The sequence below is a fragment of the Lactuca saligna genome, chromosome 2 (assembly GCF_052625555.1).
Source record: "Lactuca saligna cultivar CGN05327 chromosome 2, ASM5262555v1, whole genome shotgun sequence".
NCBI lineage: Eukaryota > Viridiplantae > Streptophyta > Magnoliopsida > Asterales > Asteraceae > Lactuca > Lactuca saligna.
In genome coordinates this window covers 142476122-142497468 of record NC_136418.1, presented here as the reverse complement: position 1 = coordinate 142497468, position 21347 = coordinate 142476122, and the positions used below count along the sequence as shown (strand labels likewise).

Genomic DNA, 21347 nt, shown 5'->3' with positions numbered 1-21347 from the left:
GGTCAAGTCAATTCAACCGCAACTTGATGATATTACTGGACCGCAATCGGTGATTGAAAGGATTGAGTGACTGGAAGCGCGTGAGAGAATGGCTGCGGATCGCATTTCTTTGAAAGTAGAAATGGGGATTAGGTCCATTGACAATAATCGTCAAGATGACCACAAGGAATTTATTGCTACTACTGATCGTCTCATCACTGAAGTCACCGCAATCAAGACAACTCTTTAGGCAGCCATTTCAGATCAAGCCTCCAATTCTGCAAAATTGATTGCTGAGACTCACTCGGCCTATGAGTCTGCAATCTTTGTTCTTCAATCAACTATCAACCGCCTACAACGGTCCTTGACAACAAACTTCCATGGTCCTAAAATCTTTCATCTTGTCAAGGAAATCCACAAACTGCTTTTCAACTCCTTTATCCTAAATAACCAACAACTGGCTGATGCCATGAAGTCTCAGTTTCAAGAAATTTTCTCCAAGGTAGATGGCACTTGGTCTTGGCTTGAGGAAGTTCCCGGGGCGCCTTCCTCAAGAGGGGGAAGTGAAGAAGAAGTCCATCATTCTCCACATCAGAGTCCCCCCATCATCACTGAAAAAATCCCTACACCACGACCATCCCATCACACTCCACCTCATATTGAAATCACCCCAAAAAAAACCAGAGACTCCCCCACATTTTAAACTCATTGCAGAACATATGTCATCTCCAAGCTCAACCTATTCTCCTGCCACCATCCAAAAGAAAAAAGACTGGAAGTCAGCCAAAATTGCTGAAGAAATCTGGAGATTAAGTGGTTTCGACACCGTCATGGATGAATCCCTAATCAACTCTTGGGTCAATCCCCACAGAAGGATGCAAGATGAAGATTACGTTCCCCACCTCACATATGCAGAACCGCCTCCTGATGGATACTGGGATGTTCCAATCTCGCCCAATGCTAGATACTTCACTGTATTTGAGCAATTCGACCGAAGCCTTCCCGATGCTAAAAGAACGCCTACAGAGTTTGAGAGACTTAGTCAATTCTATGTTAAGCATGCCTCTCCCATAAAGCACATATGGTCCAATGACAGACCATCCGCAGTCATAAATTACAATGTTCGGAAGTTCATGAAGGCATAATTCTTCCAGTACACCCTCACCCGAAGGGGACATGACTATGCTCGCTCCCAAGCGGACTTCCCCAACATGAATCCGGAGGAAGTTTTTCTCATTGCCAAGGTATTTCAGAATAAGGCTGAGAAACACCCAAAGATGAAGACTGCACTTGACAGGGCCAACAACTTCTTGATGAAACTAGTTTGCGATTTTTCCAATATTGATGCAGACATCCATCCCATCATTTCCAAGAAGATTGATCTACCACCCCTCGACCCCGCACCGATGCCCACCGAAGGCTTTGAAAACAGATCTTTAGGTGCAACCAACTTTCCTGAACTTGGCATCATTTTCAAAAGGAAGACCGACAACGTCAAATATTTTATTCCTATGATGCCATGCATCGGCTCACCAGGAAGCAGCTTGACATCTGCCGAATTGCAGTAGAAAAATCCAAATTCACTACCGCAGAGGTCAAGTTCGAGATCTTGAGGAGGATCACCTGGTTGGAGAATGTCAGGAAGTTCTTGTGGATTTTGATCAAGTATCTTCATCTTGATAAATGATCAGAAGTTAAAGAGGTCACTTAGGGGGAAATTGTTGAATCATTAAAGTGATCATCTTGAACTTTCTTGCTACCGCAGTCAGCACCACATCCGCAACCAAGTCTCTCTCACAAGCATTCGCAGCCAACGTCAGAAGCAACAACAGTCACTTTTTATTACTTAGTTTATTTTGTCTTATTTAAATTCTCTCTATTGTCCAGTAGACCTTGCATGGCTACTCATAGAGAACGTTTCTACTGTGTTTCACGAGTCTCTATAAATAGAGCTCATTTCTCATGTAATCAATACGGTGTGTGAATCTCTCATCAAATTCTAATACACATCTCAGAGTTCTATCTTACTTATCAAATATTCTTACTCTCATAATCAATCACCATCTCTCTTTGGAGCAAGTCACTTGTGACTTAATCACTAAGCTAGATCTCATTTACTAACTTGGTTTGAATGCATTTCTTGTTATGAATCTACTTATGTGTATACTTGATATAACAATTGTTGTCATTTACATTTCTTTACTTTTCGAATCTAACTCTCTAACTTCTAACTCTTAATATTATTATTGAGCTAACAAATCCTTCGAGATTAACTATTCCGCTATATACTTGTTCTAACAATTTATTCAAGTGTGTCTCAAAGTTTTTCTCTCAACAATATATATATATATATATATATATATATATATATATATATAGAGAGAGAGAGAGAGAGAGAGAGGTAGGTTCCGTTGAGATTAAAAATAAAATAAAGATCTTTAGATTCAACCTCAACCACCTATTTCATATCTGCCGCTCTAATCCTCTAGCATACCGGCACGACAAGCCTTGTATATAAATGATTATATAATGCCACTCATTCCTTTCTCATCCGCCACCATAACCACCACTACCACCACCCCTTACAACAGCCGACCCCATCACTATCACCTCAATTACTTATACCACCATCAACTCTGTCACCACCACATTTTCTGTCACCAACTGTCATAATCATTTATGATTACTCAATCTATGAACAAACATATATGTATAATCATTTATGATTAGATATATACGTATAAACATGTATAATCCTATATGATTATACGTCTCTGTCATATAATCATTTATGATTAAGCATACCCGTTGCTCCCGGTACGCTGGAGCATTAGAGCGGCAAATGAAAAATATGTGGCTGAGGTTGTATCTCAAGATCTCTATTTTTTTAATCTCAAGTGAACCGTCCCTATATATATATATATATATATATATATATATATATATATATATATATATATATATATATATATATATATATATATATATATATATATATATACCATTCTTAATAAAAAAAAAAATAGGTTTTTATATGCCACGTGTCGATTTAATAGCCATTTCGCCATATGTCGCTTCCTTAACACTTTTGCCACGTGGCCATATACAGCCTGTACAGTAAATAAGCCTAATCCCCTAAATCCTAGCGACTTTAAATGGCAAGTTACTGTAAGTTTGCACGAATTAAGGATAAGAAGAGGGCTATTTCAAAATTTGAAATCCAAAAATGGTAGATATTCCAAAATCTCGGAAACCATCGACATTCATCTTTATTTTTTCTCCACTGATAAGAAAATGGTATGTTCAACCATCATGGACATTCTAAAAGAAACCCTAGCCACGAATCTCCTACAACCCCCTCAATCACTATTCATCCTTTGGTGTTCAACCAACAAAGCGTCTTCCAGCCACAAACATCCTCTGGTACCGTCAATTATGGGGGTCAATTTTTTGAAATCAATAATTCCCCTTTACACAATTACGCTATTTGCTTTCACTCTCGACACATCTTTATCATTTTACTCGGTTCATTTGTTGTTTGTATCAACTTTAAGATACTTTTACTGCAAATAAGTTTTTTTTTTTGAAAGTATCATGTTATAATAGGTAGAATTTTTAAAGTCTAATGCCTTAGTAGAAAAAAAAAACGTAAGGAACAATGTAGTAATAGAAAGAAATATTAGTTATGCTATAATACACAAATAAATGAAAAGACTCTACGATTTCTTATATTTATCCCTGAACTCAAATTATTATATTAAAATTTACAACATCTGGTGCACTATTGTATAGTTATGGACATGGATTAGGACAATTGGAAATTCATATATTTTTTCATAACAAAGGCTGCTTTAAGAGGTTGTATTTGAGAGAAAAAAAATGTTCAGATGAGATTTTTATGTTAGGTAATATGCAAGGTGAAGAAATTTGTAATGCTTAGTTTTGAATTAGTTTTCTTTTGAAATGTGACTACTCTTTAATGTATATGTAGGGGCACTTTTATAAATAAAGAAAATGCTAAAGGAGTTTGGCAACTTAGTTCCATCATATAACAATATTCTTTCTCAATATGGTAACTTAGTTTCATAAAAAAAAATCATAATAACCAAATACTCCTGCAATTCCATTTTTTACTTGAGCCGAGCATTTACCAAATTGACAGTTTTTGATAGTTATTTCAATGTGCTTTTGGTCTAAGTTTCAATCACACTTTACATTCAAAATCTCAGAAGGTTATATTGAAGCTGGAGGAAGATTGATATTGATACTAATATAGTGAGCTATGTTGGAAATGACATATTTACCCCTGGTGTTGTTCGAAAACCTTCTTTTCTTTGAAGTTAATAAATTTACCCCTGGATTGGACCTGCTCAGTTCCTATCTTTGGTTAGTGATCTTGCATTATCTAACTACAATGGTTTGTCATTGTTTTTTGTAAATAACATATTTACCCACCTGGTGTTGGTTCTGTTAAATGCTCATATCAACTCATAATTGTTGCTTCTTTACTTGGCCTTAATCTATAATGTTATCCATGGTGTGACACAACATATCATTGCTATTAATTGCTTAGTAGGTGTAGTTTTTTCCCCCGGGGTTTCAGGGTCTCATACAAATCAATAAATGGATTTAGTTTGATCAATTTACATGTTTTCATTGATTGATTTGGGTGATACACATATCTGTTGGGTGTGCTTAACGGGGGACATCTTCTCAAGTTTGGGGTCATCATTGGAAATATAAGTGTTTATATTTGTAAAGGGGTTGGCTAAAGGGATACCTCATTTTACCATTTAGACACCCTATATAGTTTTAAATGTATTTTTATTGGTTAAAATTGCATTGGTTTTTGAAAAAGATGATTCAAAATAGTTACTTTTAGGTTGACTTTAAAAAAATGTATATATGGTGTCTAAAGAGTGTATTAATAGCAATACCCATTTATAAATTGCATTAACGGTAGTTTTTTATTTTTTAATGTTAAAATTATGTTTATGAGAGTTGCACGATGGCTTTGTAGTTAATTGTCCAATTTTTTATAGGAACGTTGTCTTTATTATTATTATTATTATTATTGTTATTATTATTGTTATATATTTTTCTAATTTCATACATAAAGTTTGATGTATAAAAGGATAGTAATTATTTAGTATAAATGATTATTTTTCTAATTTCATATATATATATATATATATATATATATATATATATATATATATATATATATATATATATATATATATATATATATATATATATATATATATAGGGAGTGGTTCAAATGAGAACAAAAAAATATTAAGAACCGTAAGAACCTCTAACTTTAGATGTTTATAAAGGGTTTAGGGTAACTCTAAACCCTAAACCCTAACCCCTAACCCCTAAACATTAAACTCTAAACCCTTTATAAACACCCTAAACTCTAAACACTTTATAAACATCTAAAATTAGAGATTCTTACGGTTCTTAACATTTTTTTGTGTTCATTTGAACCTTTACCTATATATATATATACACACACGTTGAGAAAATGGTGCATGGAAGTTGCGATGGGCTTTGATTTTTACATGGAATTGGCTATGCAACAAGATCTCACGTCCCTTGAAGTGCACGTATTCTTAAGCTTAACTACGATATTATTTTGGAAAGTTTAGAAGAAAAACACATTAGTTTTGGAATTGCGGATTATCATACAAATATAACACGAATCCCAACATTTAATGGGATTTTGATATATACTACAAATATAAATTTACAACAAAAAATATATATAAATATAAACCAAAATAACACCACAAAAAATGATAATAAAAAAACATTTGACTGTTGACTTCGTCTTATGTAAAAAGCCTATTGGGCTAAATTCTTTTTCTTCGTTACATGCAACGAAATTTTCCGGAAGATACCAAGCAAATACACTCCGTCACGATATAATTATAAACCTCTCCTCTCTTCCTTTCTTCCTTCTAATTTTAAACTTCACCCATTCACCTTTCGGTGTTTTCAGATCGATTTGCCTTTTCAATTTCATCTTGTAAGTTCTTCAAACCCTTTTAGCGGAAACACTCATGCATGATCAATCTCTTCTCTTCAACGTTTTTTCCGATCGTCCGAAAATAATACGAACGTTTATCCGATTGCTTGTGTGTATGTATGTATATGTATGCATGAAATCGCTAGGGTTTCGATTTTGATAGATGAAATTAACTCCCCTGTTTTCATTTTCTATTTGATTTATTGCTTTTGGTGTTGTGATCGGGTTGAATTCGTTTTCATTTCTTGATGAATAAACCCCAATCGTGTTGACTTCACTTTACAAGTCGTTTCACACACACTCATGTGTCTCTTTTTTTTATCAAAATATGTGTTTGGATGTAAGATCGATCAGTCATTTCAATTTTCAACTAGCTTGTTATATCCAAAAACTACCAAATTAAGCAACTGCGCAGCTAATTTTAACTCAAATCGACAGGTTTTTAGATAATGGAATCCAAGGAGGAAGTTCATAGCGATGACGGATCTTTTGAATTGATCGACTTTGATGATTACGCTGTGAACATCGAAGATATGAATACAAAAGCTGATTTCTTTAGCAACAGGGTATGATCAAAGAACATAAGAAAGTACTATAAATCGAATGAAATCTAAATCTTGTTATTTTGTTGCAGGATATCTCAAGTGATGGTTCTTATGACTTCCTTTCTTCTGAACTGTCTGATATACTTGTTCTAACAGAAGGAGAAGCCTCTGCTTACGAAGACCTTTCTGCTCAAATCAAATTCTTTTCACTCGAATCAGAAAATGAAGCCAAATCTGATCCTTCAGAGGAAGAAGAAGAGTTTTCAGGCATGGAGTTTCCTGATAGTGTCGATATGGTAACACATTAACACACTTATCTCCTGCTTTTCATCTTCTTTTATTAATCATTTCTTGTTTCTTGCTTATGTCGCTTCTTTGTTTTCAAATTACAGAGTAGGAAGCGAACTTTTATGACCATGGCTTATGAGAACTCGACTTTTGATGTTCATGATTACCCTTTTCACATAAAGTTAAAGGATGACATAACGATAAAAGAAATGGCAAAAAACCACATCCTTCGTTACCTTCCAGCTAAATCATTAGCAAAGTGTCAACTTGTTTCTAAAGAATGGGATTTATGGATTTCAAGCCCATTTTTCGCACACACCCAAAGTCAATACTTCAGTCAAACCTCTGGTTTCTTTCAAGATAATGATGAAACTATTCGTTTCATCTCTCTTGACAACTCTTCTTATGGGGTTCCTTACCCTTCCCTTTATTTCCTTCCACAAAAGGTTTCCATAAGAAGCTCTTGCAATGGGTTGCTTCTTTGTCAAGCTTCTGATGATGAAAATGAAATTTACGTTTGTAACCCTGCAAACAAAGAGTGGATTCGGCTTCCTAATTCTGGTTACTACCATGGAAAAGAACCAAAAAATGTGCTTGCTTTTGAACCTTCTTCTCTAAACTTTGAGCCACGTTATCAAGTTATATGCCCTTTCTCTGTTCCTGGTGAGGGACCCATTTTGTATTTTGACATTTATGATTCAAATACAAAATCTTGGAGGACTTGCGATGAGATATGTCTCGATTTCGATGAATCCGATGTTAAAAGTGAAGGTCTTTATGTAAATGGAATTGTTTATTGGGAAACTACACGTGGCGAGTTGTTGGCGTTTGATTTGAAAAATGAGTTTTACAGTGTTCAGAAGCTTCCGTTGGGTGGTGCGTTGTCGAAGGTAGATGGAGAGTTATGCTATGTCAAAGGGTATTATTGTCATTCCGTTAAAATGTGTGTATTGGATGTTTATGGTGGTGGTGTTATGTCTTTGAAAAGTACAATGAGTGTTGATGTTCGTCTTGATGGCGTCGAAGATGGTGAGATGGTTGATTGCAGAGTTTTGGGTAATTCATGTGATGATGTTGTCGCTTTTATCTTGGAGAAGTCTCAAGGGCAGAATTGTCTTTTTGCTTATCATATGAAGGATCAAAAGGTTGAAGGCCCATGGTATGTTTGGAGCTCTATTAAGTTGTTTCCTTATGTTAACAGTCTTGTTTCTATAGGTTCATAGAAATCTATAGTCGACATGTTAATTTTTTAGCAGTGTTTTTTTGTCACTAATTAGTGGATGGTTTAATTTTGCCCCTATGAGGTGTTTTTGTACATGTGCTGTTTATTATGCTTTTTTTAACATGGGAATTTGTTCTTTTAAATAAAGTTTGTGGGATGTGAATTGTATTTCAATTAATCAGGATATGATTAGATGCTTTTTGCTGCAGATATAGATATAGAATAAGTTAATAAAAAATATAGTTAGAATTTAAAAAATATACATAAAAACAAATATATATACAAAGGTTGGTAAAATATAATTTTGTAAAAAAACTAAGTCGGTATAAAAAACCGTAAAACAAGAGAAAATTTGTGAAATGACTGAAAAAATACTATATGAAGAAAATGACTAAGAGTTTGGAGTTTTCGAAAAATGATCACGACTTCTACAGAAAAGGCCTTTACGGAAGTCGTTTAGCTCTAAAGAATAAGAAAATTTTCTGAAAAAATGATATGGTAGGGGGAAAAGACAAATATATATATATATATATATATATATATATATATATATATATATATATATAATTTTAATTTCGCAGCGGTGTATCATTCCATAGAAATGCTCTCTCCAGATATGTTCTTCTGAGGTACTCCTATGAGGAATTGTTCTTCGCTAAAACATTGCTTATATTGACTAAATGATCGAAGAAATAGACTTAGAAACATAGTTGTATAGTTTAAATTGTTATTTTGAATCATTGATATGTGCTAAATGTTGATAACTCGTTAGATTTAGAAGAAAACAAATATCAAAATCGTTATTAGACCATATTTTAGCGAATAACAATTCATCAGAGGAGTACCTCTAAATAGCAGATCCGCAGAGGGCATCTCTGTAGAACGATATACGCTCTACAGAATTAAAATTTTATAATTTTTTTTATTGTTTTTCTCCGCCACGTCATTTCCTTATAGAGTTTTCTTGTTTTTCAAAGTTAAAGGACTTCCGCATATGCTCTCTCTACGGAAATCGTGATCATTGTATGAAAACTCCTAATTCCTAGTTATTTTCTTCAAACAACTTTTCTTTTTTGGTCATTTCACAAATTTTCTCCTAATAATAAGTTGTAATACAAAAACCAAAAGTTTAGTCTAAATTTGAATATGGACAAACTTGGGTTGTAAAACAATAAGCTGTAAAAAAAATATTTCAAAAAAATAAAGTTTTATCGTTAAAAGCTAAGAAAGTGCGGTATTTTTTATTTTATTTTATTTTTTTGAAATTTTGGTTAAAATTGCAAAATAAAACTATTGATTCTTCGGACAAAAAACAATAATATGCCGATAAATTAGCAAAACTTTTGTTAACAAACCTACAAGCGATAATCATTATACATTAAAAACAATGAAATATTAAAAAATCTATATATGAACAGGAAAAAGATATGTACTCTAATGGGCCACAAAACACTAAAATTTTAAAAGAAATAAATATTAGATGGTTTGTAAAAAGAAATAAATAAGAAGAATGTAAGGACCACTTTTTAACTTGTAGATAATAGAATGTAGGGGCTTTATTAGTTTATTTATTCTTCGACAAAGTTGCACTGATGGTTCATTGGTTTGTGAATAAACAAAAAGTGCACACGTAATGGAATGGTTTGTGACTAATGAAGAAGAATGTAGGGGCCATAATTGTAATTCGAATTTACTTATTCTTCAACATTCAACATTCAACAAAACCATAAATGAACTGTAATATCCAAGTAATAATCGTATATATTGTATAATAAATATATGTAGAATTATAATTACAATTATAATCTATAAGGAACAGTGGATAAGTAAAGCTGTCATAATTTATTAATTTATCACGTAAAAGGGGATTAGGGGAATATAAAATTATAAAATATTGGATATACATTGACTGATTATTTTGTGTTTAAAAACCCTATTGGCCTATTGGGTTTAACCTTCTTTTCCACGTTAAAGTTACCAAAGGTATAAACCTCTCTTCTCCCTTCTAATTACGCATTTCACCAATTTCCCTTTCGGGGTTTTCAGAGCGATTTTCGACTTCAATCTGTATGTTCTTCAAACCACATTCATGCATAAAGAATCACGAATCATGATCTATCTGTTTAATTTCTTCAAAGTCTTTGCGATTATATGAAAACAATATACGAATTGAAAGTTTCTCTTATTCTTCTGCATGCATGAAACTGCTAAGGTTTCACTTTTAATGAGGAATGTTTTTTTTCTTATTCGATTATTGATTTCTGTTTATGTTCGTGTAACCGGAAGTGTCTAGGGTAATACTAATCTTATTAGTTTTCAACTTTTTATTAGGAAAGAAATGATTCTTTAAAGTACGAAAACTATCATAATAAATATTCAATTTACAAACCTATTAACTCAATCCATTAAACCCCATACAGTTTTTGATATCAGTTCCCTACCGGATCGCCGAACTCAGTCACCGCCGACCTCCGCCGCTGCTCCGCTGCCAACCTCTGTCGCCGCTCACCGTTGGGATACCTCTGTTCTTTGCTCTCCTGCCCTCTCGTTCACAAAGGTACATACCCTCTCTCTCTCTCTCTCTCTCTCTCTTACTGGGTTTAATTATGACTTTATTTGTTTATGTCTTTATACATAAATAAAGATTACGTAATAATCGGATAGACAAAACATGATTGAGACTTTATTTGTTTATCTAAGTTAGACAAAACTTAGGAATCGGTAGCTTAAAAGAAATAGTCATGCTCAATTAAGAAGAGATCGACTTTTCTCTAACCCTTTTTGTTGTTGAATCGTTAGGGTTTTGATTATGGAGGTCAAAGAGGAAGTTCATAGTGATGGATCTTACGAATTGGTCGATTTGGATGATATATCTAGTAACACGGTATGATTACAGAACATAAGAAATCAGTATAGAGTATAAACGAAATGACATCTAAATGTTTTCATTCTGTTTCAGGATCGATCCAGTGATGGTTCTTATGACTTCCTTTCCGAAGAAGAAGAAGAAGCTTCAAACACTACACCTGTTAATGAGGACAATACACAAATCAAATCTTGTTCACTAGGTTTACCAAATGAGGTTTCAAAATTCGAAGATTCAACCAACTCTCATGATGAAGATGATGTTGATGAAGATGATGAAGATGATGACGATGATGATGATGAAGAAGATGATGTTGACGAAGAAGATGAAGATGATGAAGAAGATGACGTTAATGATGATGATGATGATGAGGAGGAGGAGGAGGAGGAGGTGGATGAGAATGAAGTAGATGAAGATGATGAAGAAGATGATGATGATGATGAGGAGGAGGAGGAGGAGGATGAGAGTGAAGTAGATGAAGAAGATGACGATGATGATGATGAAGATGATGAGGAGGATAATGAGAATGAAGTAGATGAAGAAGATGACGATGATGATGATGAAGAAGATGATGATGATGAAGATGATGAGGAGGATAATGAGAATGAAGTAGATGAAGAAGATGACGATGATGATGAAGAACATGATGATATTGATGATGAAGATGATGATGATGATGATGATGAGAATGAAGAAGATGAAGATGATGATGAGGATGAAGAAAAAAATGATGATGATGATGAAGGTGGAGAAGATGAAGATGAAGATGAAGAAGAAAAAGATGAAAATGATGATAAAGAAGGAATGAAGTTTCTTGCTAGTAACGATATGGTAACACTAACCCATGTCTTTTTTTTTTTTTTTTGTATAAATCATTTTCGTTTACTGAATAATCATTATCACTCGTATTCAAATTCACAGAATATAAAGCAGAAGTTAGAGTCGATGCCCAATTATCATAAGTTAAAAGAAGAAATAACGATACAATACTTGGCAAAAACCCACATCCTTCCTTACCTTCCAGCCAAATCATTAGCCAGGTGTAAACTTGTCTCTAAAGAATGGGATTCATGGATATCATGTCCATTCTTCACCCACACCCAAAGTCAATTTAGTCAAACTTCAGGTATCTTTGAAGACGAATTTGGATCAATTCGTTTCATTTCCCTTGACCACTTCACTTATGGAGTTCCTTTACCTTCTTTAAATTTCCTCCCAAAAGAAGTTTCCATAAAAAGCTCATGCAACGGGTTACTTCTTTGCCAAGATGAAAACCAAAATTACGTTTGTAACCCTGCAAACCAAGAGTTCGTCAACCTTCCAAATTCCACTTACTACCATAGCCAAGAAGCAAAAATCGTGCTTGCTTTTGAACCTTATCTTTTAAATTTCCAGCCATCTTATCAAGTTATATGCCCTTTCTCTATTCCTGGTGAAGAACCCATTTTGTATTTTGACATTTATGATTCAAAGACAAAATCTTGGAGGGTTTCTGAAGAAATATGCGTCGATTTGAATGAATCTGATGTGAAAAGCGAGGGTGTTTTTGTAAATGGAGTTGTTCACTGGGAAACGACAGGTGGCAAGTTGTTAGCCTTTGATTTGAAGCATGAAATCTATAGTGTTCAAATACTCCCCGGAGGTGGTGCATTGTCGAAGGTCCATGGAGTGTTATGCTATGTCAAAGGGCATTATCGTAATTCTACTAAAAAGTGTGTGTTGGATGTTTATCATGGTGGTCTTCAGTCATTGAAAAATACCATGAGTTTTTTTGCTCCTATTGATGATGTTAAAAAAGGTGACGTGGTTGATTGCAATGTTTTGGGTAATTCATGTGATGATGTTGTTGTTGTGATTTTGATGAAGTCGTGTGAAGAGTTGAATCGTCTTTTTGTTTATCATGTGAAAGATGGAAAGGTAGAAGGCCCGTGGTTTATCTCTAGTTCCGGTTTTGATAAGCTGTTGCCTTATGCTAATAGCCTTGTCTCCATTGCTTAATGTTTTTTTTTTAATTAGTAGTTAGTAGATGACAGTTTTGCCCCTTGGTACATATGCTATTACTTTTTTTTTTTTTTTTTTTTTTTTTGATGTTTGATGTTTGATATCGTTTTAATTGAGACGGTAGTTTCTTGAGATGTTTAATCTTGAATTTTTTTGGGGGGTTAATTTGGTCTTTCGGTCATTATATGATCATATTTTGTTTGAATTGTGAGGTGAGAGAAGGGTCCATCTTTGTAGGAGGGGAAAGACACGGTTGACTTTTCTCAATTGGGAATATCGCGATGTTCTTTCTCTCTCCTCCCTTTCTTGAGTCCTGTCTTTATTCTTCATTCAGGTAAAAGTAAAGCATCTCTCTCTTTTTTATGACTTGTTATCCGTAAATTCTTTCCAATTATAAGCAAAATGAAAAGATTCTATTTGGGAAAAGTCGTAGATTCTGAATGGTGTTTGGTTCTTATTTCGTAAGTTTTAACATTCATGTTTGTTCGAAATTTATAATCTGAGTTTTTAATGATGATGATGATAAACATGGAGATCCTCTTTGTTTCAAATTTCATGCTAAAAGAAATACAGATTTTCAAACGTGGGTTGTTTCTGAATTCTTGTAATGTTAATACAAAAGGGTGTATGATTGATTTATGCGAATTTTGACTTTGGATTTTGGAATTTGGAATGTAGTTCTAGATTTGCGTTGAGGAGGAAAGTCAAGAAAAATATACACTACTACACATTTGTTAGTAAATAGATTACAGGGGTGGTGAATTAGAAGTTACAGATGAAGGTCTGATTTTTCCGGCAGAGGGATTCAAATTCCGAGGGCCGGAAAAAGTTCATCTTGACATATGGAACCGGCCCCAGAGGCTGCTCCGGCCCCCACATCGCCACCACCATCAGATTATTCACCACCACCCTCACCGCCTGAAGACGGTGGAGGAACTCCGCCGCCTGCCGCTCCTTTACAGCCGCCATCAAACCCAACCCCGTCACGGAAGAAGCGACGTCCATCATCTACCTTCACCCCTCCTAACGTTTATCCGCCACGTGGCAGTGCTTCTAACAGAGATCCTGACAACAAATTACCCAAAAATTCTAACCGGAAATCACCATATAAATCAAACGACTCCGATTCAATTTCAGATTCTGCTGCCACCACCAGCATAACAATCATCGCCGGTGTAGCTGCCGCCCTTGTGGTGTTTCTTGCTCTCGTTATCGTTTGTCTGCTCTGTAATCGGAAGAAGAAGAAACCCTATTATTTGGACGACAGCCATGAAAAACCTCCAGGAGTAGGCGGTGGTGGACCACATTACCATGGCAAACCAGACCATGTCGTCAAATTCGGAGGTGGGCCTGGCGGCAGTAGCAATTGGGGACAATCACCACCGGTAAACACCGGCCGCGCGTCGTCGGGGGCAAGAATGTCAGCCACATCCGTCATGTCTCTAGCATTCAGGAGCCAATTTTCATACGACGAGCTAGCAGCCGCCACCGGAGGATTCGCCAGATACAATATTTTAGGGCAGGGAGGTTTTGGGTATGTTCATAAAGGAGTGTTACCCAATGGGCAGGAGGTGGCTGTAAAGAGCTTAAAAGCGGGCAGCGGGCAAGGTGAGCGGGAGTTTCAGGCGGAGGTGGAGATCATTAGTAGGGTCCACCACCGGTATCTGGTTTCACTCGTCGGATATTGTATTTGTGATGCGGAGAGGATTCTAGTCTACGAATACGTTCCTAATAAAACTTTGGACTTCCATCTTCATGGTGTGTATTTTTAAACATCTTTTATTCACTTTATACTAATACATGTTGACCATATCAAAATGGTACAAGTTACACAAAAAACATTTCATGTTTTTTGTAGGAATGCATCATGAATCCAACTTTTATTTGTAGGAAAGAGTCAACTTGTTCTAGATTGGCAAACTAGAATGCATATCGCGCTTGGATCTGCCAAAGGACTTGCGTATCTTCACGAAGATTGTACGACATTATCACTCTATCATTCTCTCACGTGTTCTATTTGTCGATAGTCTAAACATTTCCTCAAATCTTGTAGGCCATCCTCGGATCATTCATCGAGATATCAAATCCGCTAACATTCTACTTGACCATCAGTATGAGGCAAAGGTATGTGACGTGGGTAAAAAGTAGAAATAGTTTAAATGAATGATATTTACATTTGTGGGCCATTATAACATTTCTTGCACACGTAAAGATATTGTTCGTTTTGGACATGTGACATAAGAACTTATAAATGGTTTATAAGTTTTGGTGCTACTTTATTGTCATCATATAAACTTGTGTGTATATTTTATTATAACAGGACTTAAAAATCACATGATGTTTCTCATTCATAATTTTTATATGTTAAAAATTTAATATGATAAGTTTCAAGGATAACTTGGTAATTTTAAATCTTTATTCTATCATTTTCCGATTTTACCAAAGGTTATACAAACAATTTGTTTTGTTCAGTCCATTTTAGTTCTATCTTTTCCAGTTCCATCTAATATTGTCCCATTACCAAATGTTATCTAAAAGAATAACTATATACCTATGCAAAAATAGTACAAAGATGGGTGACTGTTTGGAAAGTGCTTGTTCTCTAAAATTGACACTATTTTGGTAGCGTGAAGGATATCACAACTACTAATAACTTCCATCACGGTTTCAAGCTTATCAAAAAGGTTATTTGGATATTTTGTTGCAGGTGGCTGATTTTGGATTGGCTAAACTAACATCAACTAACGACACACATGTCTCAACTCGTGTAATGGGGACTTTCGGGTAAGTTATTTATCTATAAATTAAAATGATGAAGTGTACGATTTTTTTTAAGTTTTTGCATATAAATTTCTCCAGTCTATTGAATCGATTAACAGGTACTTAGCTCCGGAGTATGCTTCAAGTGGGAAGCTGACAGATAAATCAGATGTTTTCTCATTTGGGGTCATGTTATTGGAGATATTAACAGGAAGGAAACCGGTCGATCCCACGAACGACTATATGGATGACAGTCTTGTCGAATGGGTTTGTAACTAGCTTAACCTAATTCAACGTCTTAACCTTCATGAATTTTATATAAACTTTAGTGATTTCTTTTTATAACTTGTGAAATTAAAAAACAGGCGAAACCACTCATCGCGAAGGCATTAGAAGATGGAGACTACAACGAGCTCGTGGATCCACGTTTGAAAGGTAATTACGATCAGAAAGAGATGGCTCGCATGGCTTCTTGTGCTGCAGCTGCAGTTCGACATTCCGCTAGAAAGCGCCCTAAGATGAGTCAGGTTAGATTTAGGGTTTAGGATTTTGTTTTCTATAACTTCCCTAATTAAACTATGTCAAAGATAAATCCATGTGTGCATGAACTAATTGATATATGGTATTTAACATGAACAAACTAGATTGTACGAGCATTGGAAGGGGATGCATCGTTGGATAGCTTGAATGAGAATACAACAAAAGGAGGGACACCAATAAGCAATGGTGAAACGAGAGTTTATGACACAAAGGACTACAATGATGATATGATGAAGTTTAGGAAGATGGTGATGTCGAGCCAAGAATTTGAGAGCAACGAATACAGTAGCAGATCGAGTATGAGCAACGAGACGAATAAATCATGACCTTTTAGAGACAAAAACTATAAACTTATGTATAGGGCTAAGAAATTTGTTGGGAAATGTACCATTGGAGGTTGGTGTTCCAAAATAGACATTAATGAACCATTTACACTAACACTAACACTAACCTAATCCATAACAATGACGTAAGGGGATGTGACTCATGTGAGAATCAGACAGTCGTTACCGATAGTAGAGACAATCCTTTAGGTGATGACCTCCGACATAAAAGAAACATAAATAAAAAAGAATGATTTGTTCATATGCCACGCCAAATGATCTTCTACGATAGCATGCAATAGAGAATAAACAGTGGAATGCGACTAAATAAAAAAGAAAAAAAGCAAATACAAGCACTAAGTTGCACGTATAAAACAAAAATAAATGAATAGATAAATTGGGTTGTTCATTTTGCCCACAAAGAGTAATTTCCTGCAACATGAAACGTTAGCCTATAATAAGGAATAAACTAGTTAAATGAGACTAAAGAGATAAAAACAAACAGGAACAATTGAAAGCGAAGTAAATATTGCAAAGATACATAACGTAGACGTAAATTAAAAATCAAAAACTAGCAACCGTGGATCATCTTCGAGGGACATATCCTAAAGATCATCTTCGGGATTGACAATAATGTTTAGGGGATTCCTTAGTGATATATGTCAATAAGGCAACTAGGGTGGATGGAGTACACATGGCAAACACTTGGTTCAAAAACATATATTGGTTGCGAGCATGCTAATATTCCAATTGATTGTCTATAATAATCCGTGGTCGTTATCTATACTTCAGTAGACGACTGGATCATCTTTAAATTCAAGGCATCTTATCACCTATTTCATCTTTCATATCTCATCATCTATATCATCATTTTATCTACTCATCTCTACCTAATATATTTATATGTATAAAAATGCATATACAATTTAAATTAAGAAAAACATATATAAGTCGTTCATCTAGAATAGATATCAGGAATACATATAATAGGTACATATAGCATGTAATTATCTCAAATACTTCATATCTATGTGTAAGATGGAAGTAATTATGCACTCACTTGTTAAAGTGATGACTCGAAACTCGAATAGTGATTCACCCCTAGCAACTGAATTTTCCTCTGACGTAACCTAGTATCATTATCACTAAGTTTTAGTTTAATATTCTATGTGACTAAAATAGCCTAGACCTATCAATTATTCCAATAAATACCGATAGTTCTATGAAATAAAGATAAACTAGGCAGGACCATTTCAGCGTATAGCCTTTCTGTAACATACGCAAAACTCATGAACTTTTTTAACTTTTTAAACAATCCAAAACAATCATTGTTTACATCTTGTTTTCAAAATAGGTTCATTATCAGAGAAATCCTAAAATCATAAAGTAAATCATGAGGAAGTGTAAGATCACGCCTTCGCCTTCCCGCCATCCCCTAAGGTACCTGAAACATAATGCAAAACTATAAGCCCAAAACTCAGTGAGTTTCTCCCAAAGTACTAGTACACAAACAATAACACAAATATAATAACAACATACTATGGTTCCAATCAACCATCAGGTTGGAATACCCCAGGCCCATCGACCATCAGGTTGGAATGCCAACATACTATGGGTCTAATCAACCATCGGGTTGGAATACCCTAGGACCCTCAACCATTGGGTTGGAATGCTAATATACTATGGGTCCAATCATACTCAGGATGGATTACCCTAGGCCCTTAACCATCGGCTTGGAATGCCCCGACCTGTTGGCTTACGCTCAAAGCAGTAATGAAGCCTAAACTACCGACCAAACATGTACACATATAACATATAATCATATAAAAGTCTACAGCCAATCACACATATCTACAGATCACTAAGCATAGCAATATCCTATCTACTAGGATACCGATCTAACAAATCATAACAATACGATAGCATGCATAACATGATATCAATCCAATGGGCCGACATTGGTGCCTTCGACCCACAAGTACAGTGAGGACAACTCACATCACAAGCGGTACAGAACTAACAAGGTCCGACTCCGAATCTCAGCTCTCAACTTAAATGCCTACAACCATCAAATAACCAGTTCTATCAAAACCCAGAATACCCAAACCTCAAGGTCAAACTTGGTCAAACTCAAAGTCAAATGGTCAAAGTTAACGGTTAATGTCAATGATCCATGCGACCCAACACATCGTGTGTACTAGCAGACACGCCATGTTTTGTTAGCAATCAGACGGTTGGGAAAACCCCAACCAACAGTCATGTTGGCTTTCCAACACGTTGTGTTTTTTCAAACATAATACATTCTAATGTTCCTTCGATACCAGGGACTCCAAGTCCCATATCTAGACTCCAATACTATCAAAAATGATAAAGTTTCCAAATTTATCCATTTAGACCACCCCCAAAGTTTCAAAAACGCATCGGCAAGGCTTGAACATTCAAGGGCTTAACCATAAAGTTCTTAATCCTTAAGATCTAAAGCCCCTTCCTTCTAAAAGTGGTTCAACCACCAAAACCATTTCAAAGATTGGTGTTTTTTAAGACATGCATGTCTCACACCCATATTAGGTCAAAAAGGGGATTCATGACCTACTATCCATGCATGACATCAAAACTTTGATTGAAACCAAATTCAAGCCACTACAATGTCTCCTTGACCTGGAGATTCATAAAGTTGCAAACTTTATGAGATCCCTCCATGCATCTGTCACAACTAGCACTCTCGGCTAGGAAATTATGTCAATATGTAATCAACTTTTCAGGTATTATGTAACTTTATGCTTGATAACACATGATGTTCGTTCCAAAAACCTAATTCAAAGCATTTCATACACTCAATTGTGGGTTATAACCCTAATGTTCCGGTTCAAACTCATATTAGACCAGAATCCTTTTATTGGGCCTATTGGGCCAATAAACTTTCAATTTGATTATGTTGGGCCAAGGAACCCTATTTGGGATCCAATTGGACCACATCCATGAAACTAAAGCATTTTGGGTCATGTGGGCCTAGAATGATTCATCTTATCTCTAATGGGCCATATATGGTTTCATAAGCCCTAATGGGCTGTAAACTATCTTCGTGAGCTTTATTAGGTCGTAAACCCTTTTCTTTATCACTATTGGGCTGTGAACCCTCATAAGGTCCCAGTGGGCCGAGAACCATCGACTTGGACCTCATAATATCGAAATCAAGCAAGTAAGGCCCAAAAAATTTCTTTTAACTTTTCCTTTCTCCAAAAATCTCGGCCCACATATATATATTTTTATACAAAAAAAATCAAGTAATTTAAAAAGTTGACACCTAATTATTATTTAGTGGTAGTCCATGCATTATCCCTCATATCTCTATGATAAACCTTACATTAATAACCAAGTTGACCCCCCCCCCACCCTCTTCCTTCTTATCCTCGGCCGAAACCCCCTCTCACCATCCCTCATCACTCAAAATTCTTCAAACACTCTGTAGCACAAGAACAACCCTCATCCAGCCTAGAAATCTCTTCCTAACTCACATCATTTCATGATCTATACTCTTGGAAAATTCATAGATCTCGGAAATCTCCTCAAGGACACATCTAGGGTCGAAACCTCCTTCAAACTCTTCATCAAACAAGACACAACAACCCAAAGTGAGTTCATACCCCCCCCCCCTTTTTTTTTGGTTTTTACTATGTTTTGGGGGAGAATACAAGTTGCTTTTGTGATAGATCTATGTATTTGTGCATGTTTATGTGTGTTTTCTAGGTTACATGTTGTGATTATGTGATGAAACTTCATAAATCTCGAAAACTCTACCAAAACTTGGTGATATTTGTAAACTAAAACACTTTAGGCAACTTACCATGAATATGAAAGTGTTAAACATGTTAAGGATGTTGAAAAACTAAACAAAATTTTGTAAAGGGACCATTTTTGACAAATAAACAAAAAGATGAAACTTTTTTGATACTTACGGTTTTTCAAGGATCAAAAGAGTCATTTTTATATAAAATGGGTCTTTATGATATTCATGGTTTTAAAAAGGGCTAAAAGAGTAAATATTCACAAAATGGGCTTAAATTGGGCCTTTACGGTTTTATGGGCCAAATTTTTAAAATTATGACTTTTGTGGATTTTTATATAATTGGGCTGAAGATGTCAATTTTCATGATAATGGGTTGAAAATGTTATTTTAACAAAAGTGGGCTAAAAATGTCATTTTATTTGAAATAAGCCCATAAATGTAAACATTTGGTCTTAAAGGACCTAAAGTGTCAGTCTTACCAAAAATGTGCCTAAATTCTAAATTTTCGACTTAATGGGCCAAAAATGTCATCATTACAAAAAGTGGGCCTTTTATGTCATTTTGGTAAACAATCAAGCTAAAAAACAACGTAATAACATACGAACTAAATACATCGATTACATGTTTATTGGGCCTAATATTTACATTACATGTTTATTGGGCCTAAATGGTCCATTTACATGCTTATTGAGTATGGATTATACATTTACATGTTTGTTGGGCCATAGTGGTCCATTTACATGCTTACTGGGCCTGGATTATACATTTACATGTTTTATTGGGTCTTAGTGGTCCATTTATATGCTTATTGGGCCTGGATTATACATTACATGTTTATTGGGCCTTAGTGGTCCATTTACATGCTTATTGGGTCTGAAAATAACTTACATGTTTAGTGGGTCTTAGTTGTCCTTCTACATGTCTGTTGGGCCTCATACATTCACATACATACTCATTGGGCTTTGCAAACATAAAATGTACACGGAAACATTATACACAGTG

General features: G+C 35.1%; 2 protein-coding genes across 4 annotated transcripts; both read left to right on the top strand.

Moving 5' to 3' along the window:
- Nucleotides 1–5881: 5881 nt before the first annotated feature.
- LOC145031889 (putative F-box protein At4g10190) lies at nucleotides 5882–8242 on the top strand. The gene is made up of 4 exons (XM_078980546.1): nucleotides 5882–6013; nucleotides 6452–6579; nucleotides 6648–6854; nucleotides 6951–8242. The coding sequence occupies exons 2-4, from the start codon at nucleotides 6463–6465 to the stop codon at nucleotides 8067–8069; spliced, it is 1443 nt and encodes a 480-aa protein (XP_078836672.1). The 5' UTR covers nucleotides 5882–6013; nucleotides 6452–6462; the 3' UTR covers nucleotides 8070–8242.
- A 2632-nt stretch (nucleotides 8243–10874) lies between these two features.
- On the top strand, nucleotides 10875–16784 carry LOC145031887 (proline-rich receptor-like protein kinase PERK5). Of its 3 annotated transcripts, none has more exons than XM_078980544.1 (8): nucleotides 12942–13269; nucleotides 13614–14693; nucleotides 14826–14912; nucleotides 14989–15059; nucleotides 15643–15719; nucleotides 15815–15962; nucleotides 16061–16222; nucleotides 16340–16784. In XM_078980544.1, exons 2-8 carry the CDS (start codon nucleotides 13778–13780, stop codon nucleotides 16559–16561), a joined length of 1683 nt encoding a protein of 560 aa, XP_078836670.1. In that variant the 5' UTR covers nucleotides 12942–13269; nucleotides 13614–13777; the 3' UTR covers nucleotides 16562–16784. The 3 variants fall into 3 exon arrangements, with proteins under 3 accessions (XP_078836669.1, XP_078836670.1, XP_078836671.1); XM_078980545.1 differs by lacking the exon at nucleotides 12942–13269 and adding an exon at nucleotides 13284–13396; XM_078980543.1 differs by lacking the exons at nucleotides 14826–14912; nucleotides 14989–15059; nucleotides 15643–15719; ... (1 more) ...; nucleotides 16061–16222; nucleotides 16340–16784 and adding exons at nucleotides 10875–10952; nucleotides 11028–11765 and having other exon boundaries at nucleotides 11856–13269; nucleotides 13614–13774.
- The last annotated feature ends 4563 nt before the right edge of the window (nucleotides 16785–21347 follow it).